At 45.5% G+C, this 11,676-nt stretch overlaps 1 protein-coding gene across 1 annotated transcript in view; it reads right to left on the reverse strand.

Moving 5' to 3' along the window:
* Positions 1 to 11,676, reverse strand: part of LOC116545714 — a 28,432-nt gene that overhangs the window by 16,138 nt on the left and 618 nt on the right. Inside the window, 8 exon segments of the mRNA XM_032272229.1 lie at positions 1,163 to 1,648; positions 2,032 to 2,126; positions 2,321 to 2,372; positions 3,689 to 3,900; positions 4,761 to 4,839; positions 5,898 to 6,112; positions 8,814 to 8,916; positions 10,330 to 10,541. Coding sequence (XP_032128120.1) covers positions 1,163 to 1,648; positions 2,032 to 2,126; positions 2,321 to 2,372; positions 3,689 to 3,900; positions 4,761 to 4,839; positions 5,898 to 6,112; positions 8,814 to 8,916; positions 10,330 to 10,541 — 1,454 coding nt within the window.

Consider the following 11,676-nt stretch of genomic DNA (forward strand, 5'->3'; position numbering starts at 1 on the left):
GGGATGGGAAGAAGAGGAAGCAAACTGGCAGAGGAGTATGTGTGAGAAACAAAGGGAAGAGGGGCCTCTGGAAAACAGAGAGCATCACAATTGCTCTACCTCAGAGAAGGCATAGTTGTGAAGTCACTTTCTAAATGTAAATTTGGCAGAAAGACAAGTGGATTAGATAAGAGGTATTTACAGGTTTATCGAGCAATTGTTACTGAATCAGGCCCTTTGGAAAATATAGTAATTAATACTCTCAACAATGATTACAGGTAGATACTATTTTTTAGGTAGCTCCGATGAGGAAACAGAGATTTACATCCCCAAAAGACAAAATCCTTGGCGAGAGTGAACCACCAGAAAGTGGCAAACCTACGACCTGAGAGCAGATTTTGTCCTAAGCCCCAGGCTTGCTCTCACCTCACTGGGTTGGAGCATCATGGATTTCAACTGGACCCTGAGTGAGCATGAAGAGGCCCCATTCTCTCCTAAACTCATAGCACCAAGACCACCAAGATCTGGATTAGAGCTTCCTATCCCCTTTCCTTCCTTACCTTGAAAGGGACATTGGGTCCCAGAATCAGCATTGGCTGTGAAGCTGCAGGTGGTGGAGGAAAGGCCCCATGTGGCTGAGCCATTTCCACAGTCGAACCCTTGATCCAGATGTAGTCCCAGAGAAATTGGCAACCCAGTACTTGGTTCCAGCTCTGTCTGTGAAGCCTGCACCTCTGATAGGTAGTAGCTCAAGTCTCCACGTCAAGTCCCTTGGGAACAGGTCTCCTGGGTGGGAGCTATAAGGAGAAAGGGCTTCAGTAGGAACGGTCTCAGTTTTCCCTTGTTTAGTGCTCCTAGACACCTATCCCTGCTTTTCCTGCTTCTCTCTAAAGTCTTTCACTGACCTAGGCCACGCCGACAGACATCAGGTAAAAGCAGATGATGTCACCTTTCCTGTGTGTGACTGTGGATGTTGACATGGGCTGAGGTTCCAGGGCTAGGTGTCCCTAATGTGACATAGTTGTGCAAAACTGCCCTGCATGTGTGGGTGTCCAGAGAAGATATAATGACACTGTTGAAGGCATGTAGTTAGGAACTTAATTTCAGAAAGGAGAGATTCCAGATCTTAAAGAAGTAGATTTGTTGTGCCAATATATCTAGATGAGCTCCTGTGGGCAAGAACTTGCTAAAAGCCCTAACCCCTTTCCAGCTTTCATGCCCACAGCCTGCTCTTGTAAGAAGGAGCCAGGTGACAGAGGAGTTACTTTGGACAAGAGTAGAGGAAGTTTCATCCTCTGGATGTACATGATCATAGCTGGGTCCCAGAGCCCGATTGAAAACAGGCTCAGTGTAGATGACCTGGTTGCATTGACAGTCTGTCTCAGCAGCACAAGATGCAGAAAGAAAACATGTGGAGGCTGCCTGGGAAGACACTGGAGCTTTGTGACCTTCAGGCTGGAGTACTCACAGGCTACATCCAGAGCAGAGCATGTGAGCTCATCATCCAATGACCACAAGGTGCTGCTATAAGGCTGGTGGCAGTCAGACATGTCACGTTGAACTGAAGGAGTCAAGTAAATTTCATCCAAGGAGTCCTCTGGGACTTCCTGCTCCTGTACCTCTGGCAGCTCCTGGCTCAGCCTGGAGTAAAGAGCACAGAGCATAAACACTGGACAGGACCAATACGAATGCAGCTAGCTGGTTCCATAGGGAGGACCACAGGAGAGGCCAGAGGAAGACAAGTACAGTGCCCTCAGAGAGACATAACCATCCTTCCCTGTCTCAAGCAGGAGGCACAGCGGCATGTGCTCAGTGCACTGTGCAGACAATGAGCTTTAGTGTAATGAGATGGAGGGATCCCTGTGGAAAACTGCCAGGACACAGTGCTTTCAGCCCTTCTACACGCATTTTGTTGAAACTAGTATCAGAGGCCAATTGAATACAGGTTCTTGAATCTTCACAGAAAGAGTTCCTTTATCCTCAACATCACTTGTTCTCAAAACTGTGAGCATGACATGAGCTAGTTTCATTCCCTTTCCGACTATCAAATACTTGCAAACATGGTAATGCCAAAGAGGCAGACATAAGGTGAGATCAGGAAATCTCTGAGCTTGTACAGTTCACCTGGCTCAACTGATTGTGGGTTTCTATGCTTGAGAGTGAATAGGAAATGAAACCTATTTAAGTACCACAATAAAGAAGACAACTTTGTTAAAGGGGTGATTTGCAGTTGGATGTATAGATGAGATTGTTCTATTCATCACTTCCCATCTGATTTTCTCCTGGATCCGTGGTCTCCAGGTGTCAATATTGAGCTAACGGCCCACAAGTCCACAGTTACCTTGGGGACACTGGAGCTTTCCCTTCCTCTTCCTCATGATCCTTTTGATTCCCTGTAAAGAAATTTAGAAGAGCAGGTCACAGTAAGCAAATCACCCTTCACATAAGACCAAATCAGTGTCCAGTCATAGCACAGCGACATCAATATCCTCAGTGTAAGAATGTGATATTCTGACAGGAAGATTCTAATGTGCTCTAGGTCAAGTCTTTTCAGGAGTAGATGAGCCTACTTTCCAGACCCATGGGACAGAGTCCCCCTCATCTAATAGATCTTAATCACATATCCTCTGACCTAACTCTGTGTAAACAGTTAAACAAAACTTTTCCCCCATGGTCTTCAAAAATGGCCCTAACTATTCTTCAGAAGTGTTGCTGCAATACTGATTTATCTCACTATATATTCTGGTGGTTGAAATCTAAGAGAAATTTATATTTCTTCTGGTATCAGGGTGATTGCCTAGCTAAGACAAGCTGACTCATAGGAGACCAAGACTGACGCTGAAAAGAATGACACCAGGGAAACAACATCGTTAGATATATGGACAAGGCTGTCTTCGACAGTGTCTTTGGACAAGCATAGCAACTCCATGGACATTGTGCAGGGGCACAAATTACATCATTAGAGGTGACAAGAGACATTGGAACTGAGCTAGGCAGCATGACAGATACCTCCTGTACACCTTTTGTACACAGGTGGCTATGAACTTGTCCCACCTGCCTATGGCCCACTTTCCTGATATTGGGGCCAGGGAGAATTGGAAAGCTATCTGACCCTCTTGTATTTATATTAAATATTCCATCCTAGTCCTCCCTCCCTCCCTCTCTCCTCCCCTCCCTCCTTTTCTCCTTCTCTTCCTTCCTTCACTCCCCCTCCAGCCTTCTTTCCTTCCCTCCCTCCTTCCTTCCTTCCTTCCTTCCTTCCTTCCTTCCTTCCTTCCTTCCTTCCTTCCTTTCTTCCTTCCTTCCTTCTCTTACTTTTGACACAGCGTCTCTCTCTGTCACCCAGGGTGGAGTGCAGTGGTGCAGTCATGCCTCACTGCAGCCTCACCTTCCTGTGCACAGATGGTTCTCCTACCTCATGCTCTGGAGTAGTTGGGATTGCAGGTGTGAACCAGCTTGCCTGGGTAATTTTTTGTATCCGTTGTAAAGATGGATTTTACCACATTTCCCAAGCTCATCTTGAACACTTGAACTCAAGTAATCCACCCACCTGGGCCTCCCAAAGTGCTGAAATTACAGATGTGAGTCACTGCCCACAGCTTCATCCTAGTTTCCAATTCAAATCAATAGGTTTGTATACAGCCTGTCCTCAGAATTGATCTTCCTTAGCCTAGACAGAGGTATGAGGGACAAAGAATATAGAGGCTACCTGGGAGAAAGTTTGGAGTTTCCTCCCCTTCATCCTGAGAGCATTCACTATCTACAACCAGAGCAGGGTCGACTTTGTCTCCCTCAAATGTGACTTTGGCACTCCTGAGAGGCTGGTTGGAGTCAGAAGCGCTGTGGCTGTTTGAACGAGGGACAGCACATTCCTCCAGTGAGTCCTGAGGTACTTCCTTTTCCTCAGCATTCTGCAACCCCCTGATGAGCCAGATGGGATAGAGATGACAAACATTAAACCATGAGGGATTGGAGCCCAGGAGTTCCCAGCTGGTTTTGATGGGAGGCGTAAGGTAGTGGTCCCAGAAAGCAAAGGGGAGGTTCCATTGAAGACAGAACAGGAAATCCTCCTCTATCTGCAACAGAGCACGGCTGCCTTGGGAACCAGAGAGGAAGAGAGCAGCTGGGGTTCATTGCACTGGACAGACAGGAGCTGAGGAAGGCAGAGGCTCAGCTGCTTCTGTATGGTACAGTCTTCACAGCACTCACACAGAACCAAAGAGAGCTGCCACACCGTGCATCTAAGCTGGGTTGTATTAAACATGCTGTGGTCAAGGGAATACAGGTTTCTGAGCCTTTGTAGGCCCCGGAGGTGGCGTGCCTTGTAGATGTTTTTTTACTCTAACATTGTGATGTGAAATGTAAAGTTTTCCTGTGCACTTTTCTTGGTGTTTAACTTTGGTAGGTGCTTCCTAATTCCTCTGCTTGTTGTCTGTTTGTTATTTATCTTCCCTAACACCAGTCTAAGGACAACCATGAGGAAAGCGGCTTTCCATCTCATCCTGGCTTCACTACAGGGGAGGACAGGTCCCTCTCTGTGTGCAGGAAGTCCCTAGGGTTAGTGAGGATATCAAGGGTCATGCTTACAGGTGCCATGAAGACAATAGTCAAGCATGTTAACAGGGTTATTTCCTTGTTGATAAGTACATGAAATCAGTTCACTCTGCAGCTGTCTGTATCCTGTATCTACAATCTGTGACTACCTTCACCCACCTGTGTTCTTTCTGAGATCTCTTTCATATTTTACCACCCATTACCCGCTCCTGATTATTCAGTGTTACCTGGGGGCAGGTGATTGCTGTGCTTCCTCGACCTCCTCATCTGTAACATCTTCATCTTCATCTTCATCTTCATCACTTTCTACAAATACAAAAGCGTCTATTCAGATATTTCCCACTTCACCCACTGGAAGCACACTCAGCCCTATGTGCACTGAGACATGAACATCCATGTATGGGTCTGCATTGTACTGAAAACTCTCCTGTTTATCTCTAAAATATGCCCTGGCATGTTCTCCTGACCCATGATGGAATGTGCTTCTGACCTGGAGGGTCACCATCATGATGAGGCCAAATATTGAAAAGACTTCTTGCTCCCCAGATGACTGGAGGCTTGTCCTGCCTCTCTCTAAGCTTCACCAGCTGTCTTCCCAATCCTGCCACTCTTCTGATACCCAGGCACAGGCTGTGCATACTGTCACAGCTTGCATTACAACCTGTATCTTTCTCTTAGGACAGGACAAACAAACTTGTCCCACAATACTCCGGGGACTTCATGTCCCACATACATCGGGGACATCATGGGCCCTCCAAGTGACTTCCACAGTGCTACCCAGGGACACTTTCTCCATGGGGGGTGCTCCAGTCTAGACCACTTCCTACCACCAAATGCCCCCACATCAATTGCCTTCTCCAACACCACACAGCAAGGGGCTTTATCTCATCATGAAATATAGTCGTAAGTGTTTCCACATTTGATTGCAAGAGACAGTTGGTCTGCCTTTACAGATTTAGAGACAGGAACTCAGGATGGATAAATTAATCAGTTCCTCACAGTTGTTAAAGTCATTGCTGAAGATAGAGCCTGGGAACCTTCATTCTTAGTGCAGGGCTCTTTTTACTCTAACAAGCTTCCTCCTGTCACAGCCTCCTTCCTGTCCTTTAAAACTGGACAGATGCTGCCTCTTGCCCCAAAGACCATGTTCCAGCAAGAAATGAGGGGACATTTGCAATCCTGTGACCTTCAACCCCATGGGTTACACATTTCTGTTTTTGCCCAGGAAGTCCTGGTCACGTCATGGCTACAAATATTTAGTGGAAAGAGACATTACCCATAAAAGTGTCATTGTGGAGGTGTGGAGGTCTGGGGACTTTTATAAGCCTGGGGCTGTGTGTCCTTAGGGCCTGTGTCCACCTTACCTGGGCTGAGCTTGTTGACAAGATGCTCTGCGAGCCTGTGCCCCTCAGCCAGCTGCACATGGAGGTCCTGACCCTGGGACTTGTCAGGGTCACCAGGAGTGAGGAGGGCCTTCAAATGCTGATACAGTGAGCAGGAGGCGTCTCTCGCTTCCCGTAACTTCTCCCGTAACTGGGTCAGCTCTTTTGCCTGAGAGTGAACCAGGTCTTTATACTGCCTACGGTGAGATAGCAGAGAACGTTTAATAACAGAAAATGATGAGTCATAAGTTCTAATACTGCAAGGGAGGGTTATGTGAGAATGTCCTCAAGGAGCCTTACAAGTAGAAGGTCACAACATGTTTGGGGAAATGCCTGTGTACAACATCTATATACATACATACATACATATATATATATATATATATATATGAATAAACACACCATATATATATATATATATATATATATATATATATATATATAGGTAGGTGTATATGTATATTTGCCAGGGAATGGTGGTTCACACCTATAATCCTAGCACTTTGGGAGTCTGAGGCAGGCACATTACCTGAGGTCAAGAGTTCAAACCCAGCCTTGCCAACATGGTGAAACCCTGTCTCTACAAAAAATACAAAATCTAGCCAGGCATGATGGTGCATGCCTGTCGTCCCAGCTACTCAGGAGGCTGTGACAGGGGAATCGCTTGAACCCTGGAAGCAGGGGTTGCAGTTAGCTGAGATTGTGTGACTACACTCCGGCTTCGGTGACAGAAATGAGATTCCATTAAAATATACATGTATACATATATATTGTACTTATATGCACAAAGGCTTCCCCTATATCAGAGAGAGCTCCTGTAAGATCCTCCATGATTTTAGATTCATTTATTTCTTCTGTAACCAAAAGTCATTGTCTTCTTAAGTCAGTTTCAAGGGGATGTCCTTTTAGCTCCTCACTTTGGCCATGGAAATTTCTATGTGAAAATTCACATAGTGCATCTTGCAGTGACTGGAAACAGGGCGGTGCAGAGAAATGTGGCCAGGTGCAGATGGGGTGAATTGGAAAGATGAAAGAAGAAGGGAATGGCAGGTCAAGAAGGCAACATTGATTGAACGAATGACTTGCTGCGGTAAGTCTGGAGGGGACTCTAAGAGCAAATGGGCGGTGACTACACACCATTTTGAGTGTATTAAATGCTGCTGGGTGGTTCATTTTCTTTAAATGAATTTTGGATACGCAGATTTCAACTCAACAATTAGGTGTCTTAAGAAGAGAAAACAAAGCTCAAGAACCAACTGCAACCCATAACTCGCTAAGATTACTGTTCTGTTCTATGAGTGTGTGTCTGAAATGTGCCTGCCATGGAAATGCCTGCCCATGTCCTGGCCCAGCTTAGCTCCTGCTTCTCCCAGCTGAACTGCTGCACTTCAGAGATCACACCCCTGCCCACCTTCCTGTCCCCACGGTGTCTGCTCACCTGAGCTCCTCAGCTTGCCTGACCTTCTCTGCCACCTTCTCCTCTATGAACTGCACTTCATCCCTCAGCACAGAGCCGATGATGTCTTTGTCCTCTTCACACTCTGGGAAGAGACAGTCATGCCTGCCTCAGTGGAAAGCTGGACAGGCTGAGGTGGCCACTGCCCGCAGAGCAGGTGGCAGTGTCTATCCCAAGGACAACAGCATCCCCAGTACAAGATTGTAGTGAGGGATTTTTTCAATATTTATTATCAACCTCCCAACTTGTTGTCATCTGACACTTTGCAACTTAGATATGGGGGAAAAAGAAACTCATTGACACATCAAGTAACTTGACAGAATCATTCACCTGGGATGAGGCAGAGTCAGAATTCATAGCCCCCAAGGTCTGGCTCTGAATCCTGGGACACTTTCCCAAGCCTTGCAGCCTCTCCTGTCAAACACTCTACTGGGGCATGAAGCAGTGATATCCTGTATGGTAGCAAAGGCCCTGAGGACTCTGGGACTCATGGAGTCCCTGGTGGAAAAGTTGATAAATATGTTGTGCCTCTGTTTTCCATTCTTAACACAATGAAGTGAAAATACCCATTTTGTTTTCCTAGAACTAAGGAAAGGATGAAATTAATTTTGATGAAGAGACTGTTCAGTATCTCAGAGAGAAGACAGGTGCTGATTCATCAGTTTCGTGATGTTGAATCTGTAGAACTTACTGTATTTGTTGAGTTGCTTGGCCAGAGAGTAGGCAGTAGCTTGACTTATAAGAAATTTCTCCTTGAGATCTTCAAACTGCTGTTGGCTCTCTTCCAGCTGGGAGCGCAATTCCTCCTTGGTTTCTAGGATTTTCATCTCTGCCCTGTCATGGGACAAATGAGCGGCAGTTACCATTATGCTGATGTTTGTGTCAGGAGAGTTGAAACAGGGACTGGGGAGAAGAAACCCAAGCACATGATGGATCAAAAACTAGTGAAATCAACTAGGTTTAGTCAGGACTGAGTGATGACAAAGCTGGAATTGTTGACTTACAGTTGCGAAGAACTTAATCACACCCCACAGCACTTTAGAGTCTTTAACAGGAGAAACATCCTTAGGATGCTCAGGAGTCCTAAACTGTCAGTCCGGAGGTGACTCTGACTAATAGTAAATGGGTGGTGATCACACACTATTTTGAGAGTATTAAATGCTGCTGGGTGGTTCATTTTCTTTTTATGAATTTTGGATACGCAGATTTCAACTCAACAATTAGTTGTTTTAAGAAGAGAAAACAAAGCTCAAGAAACAACTGCAACCCATAACTTGCTAAGATTACTGTTCTGTTTTCTGAGTGTGTGTGTGAAATATGCCTGCCATGTAAATGCCTGCACTTGTCCTGGCCCAGCTTAGCTCCTGCTTCTCCCAGCTGAACTGCTGCACCTCAGAGATCACATTCCTGCCCACCTGCCTGTCCCCACGGCATCTGCTCACCTGAGCTCCTCAGCTTACCTGAGCTTCTCTGCCAGCTTCTCCTCTATGAACTGCACTTCATCCCTCAGCACAGAGTCTATGATGTCTTTGTCCTCTTCACACTCTGAGAAGAGACAGTCATGCCTGCCTCAGCGGAAGGCTGGACAGGCTGTTGTGGTCACTGCCCACAGGACAGATGGAAGTGTCTATACCAAGGACAAAAGCATCCCCAGTACAAGATTGTAGCGAGTGCTTTTTCATTTGTTATTATCAACCTCCCAACCTGCTGGCATCTGACACTCTCCAACTTAAAGATGGGAAAAATAAACTCAATGATACATCAAGTAACTTGACAGGATGATTCACCTGGGATGAGGCAGAGTCAGAATTCATAGCCCCCAAGGTCTAGCTATGAATCCTGGGACACTTTCCCAAGCCTTGCAGCCTCTCCTGTCAAACACTCTACTGGGACATGAAGCAGTGATATCTTGTATAGTAGGAAAGGCCCTTAGGACTATGGGACTCACGGATTCCCTGGTACTGGGAATTTCAAGCATATGTATATCAAATGATTTAAAAAATCATATCTGAATATAATTGCATAAAATATGAGGCATAAGATCCTGAGGCCATCATAGAAATATGATGAAATACTAAAAATATTTGAATTAAGTTAGAAACAGTAGGATGAAGAACTGATAGATAGTGTTTACTCTGTGCCAAGAATTGTTCTAGGAGATTTAGAAGAAACATGTCATGTAATTTATTGCAGCAATTTAGAGAGTTAGGTATTATAATAGGCAATGAATAGATGAGGAAACTGAGGCACAGAGAATATAGGCCACTTGGATGGAGCCCAGGAGACTGGCCCAAGCTTCCTGCTCTGCACACAACACTGCTACCTCCCCAATGTCTTACATGCCGTCTTTATTCCTCTTTACAGAAAGAGCCTGTGCCCCAGGAAGCAGGACTTCCCTCTCCCCAGGGTACTGCCTGCTCTTCATGCTGTTACTTATGGATGCCACCGTTAGTATTGGGAGCAGTCTCCTCTTTAAGCTCCTTAGAGCAGGTAGTCTGTATTATTGCTACGTTTTGCCCGGGGTTCCCTGAAGAGAGATTTGCCTATTGGGTCCCAAAGAAGCTTAAACGGAATGGCAGTTCATGAGTTCCAGGCCTTTAGACCAACAGACTAGATGTTATTTGTCTGCAGGATCTTCTAGGGTACAGAGAGCATTCTCGTAAACATGATTGAGCATCTTGCTGAGAAAAGCAAGTGGTTCTGTGCCTGTGTCAGAGGTCAGTAAGCAGGATTTTAACTGTGGTCCCACCTCACATCAGACTGCTAACGTGGAAAGTTACCAAATACGTTGTGCCTCTGTTTTCCATCCTTAACACAATGAAGTGAAAATACCCATTTATGTTTTCCTAGAACTAAGGAAAGGATGAAATTAATTTTGATGAAGAGACTGTTCAGTATCTCAGAGAGAAGACAGGTGCTGATTCATCACTTTCGTGATGTTGAATCTGTAGAACTTACTGTATTTGTTGAGTTGCTTGGCCAGAGAGTAGGCAGTAGCTTGACTTATAAGAAATTTCTCCTTGAGGTCTTCAAATTGCCGTTGGCTATCTGCAAGCTTGGAGCGCAATTCGTCATTGATTTCTAGGATTTTCATCTCTGCCCTGTCATGGAACAAATGAGCGGCAGTTACCACTATGCTGATGTTTGCGTCAGGAGAGTTCAAACAGGGACTGGGGGAAAGAAACCCAAGCACATGATGAATCAAGAACTAGTGAAATCATCTAGGTTTAGTCAGGACTGAGGGTTGACAACAGCTGGAATTGTTGACTTACGGTTGTGAAGAACTTAATCAACACCCCACAGCACTTTAGAATCCTTAACAGCAAAAACAGCGTTTAGGATGCCTGAGCTCAGAGCCGAAGACACTGCCTGTAGCTCTGCCTCTGACAAGAGTGAGGGAGGTCAGAGCCAGCGTGCCAGGTAACCGTCTGCAGTTGCAATAACAGAATTAGAAGGTGGGGGTGTCATGGAATCTTAGGGGCCCTGCATTCCAATTGCCCAGGCTGTGCTGAAACCCAAGGCCCACTGTTCTCACCTGAGAGTCACTGATGGGGACCATTTCCTCAGTAGTCTCTCAGTATTTGTGCACCTTTGTGACAGTGCTGCAGACTCACCTCTTTCTCAATACATCTAAGCATATTCCTTGTTGTTCATATTGTGTGTGTATAAAATCATCAAGGTAGAGATAGTTTCCCAAGAGGTTACATTTACCAACCCACTATTTACCAAGAATTTAATAAACGCCAGATGCTTTATTTATATTGTTGGCAATTCTTACAACGCTGTACAATTTTTATTCCCATTAAAAACCCTAAGAAGTCTGAGTCAAGGATCTGAACCCAAATCAATCAGATACCAAAGCTTATACTCTTAAAACGTGCATGCGACACAGTCAAAAAAAAATTCTTACTCTGTTTATGTATAAGGCATATGTATGCATACAGTATATATGCAATGCTTTTGTCACATTAAAATTTCATGATGAGGGAGCATTTAGAAAATGAATTTCTAGGCCGGGCGCGGTGGCTCACGCCTGTAATCCCAGCACTTTGGGAGGCCGAGGCGGGTGGATCACGAGGTCAAGAGATCGAGAACATCCTGGTCAACACGGTGAAACCCCATCTCTACTAAAACTACAAAAAATTAGCTGGGCATGGTGTCGCGTGCCTGTAATCCCAGCTACTCAGGAGGCTGAGGTAGGAGAATTGCCTGAACCCAGGAGGCGGAGGTTGCGGTGAGCCGAGATCGCGCCATTGCACTCCAGCCTGGGTAACAAGAGCAAAACTCCGTCTCAAAAAAAAAAAA

Source organism: Sapajus apella, unplaced genomic scaffold (genome assembly GCF_009761245.1).
Source record: "Sapajus apella isolate SASKATOON/1434 unplaced genomic scaffold, GSC_monkey_1.0 scaffold5, whole genome shotgun sequence".
Classification (NCBI taxonomy): Eukaryota; Metazoa; Chordata; class Mammalia; order Primates; family Cebidae; genus Sapajus; species Sapajus apella.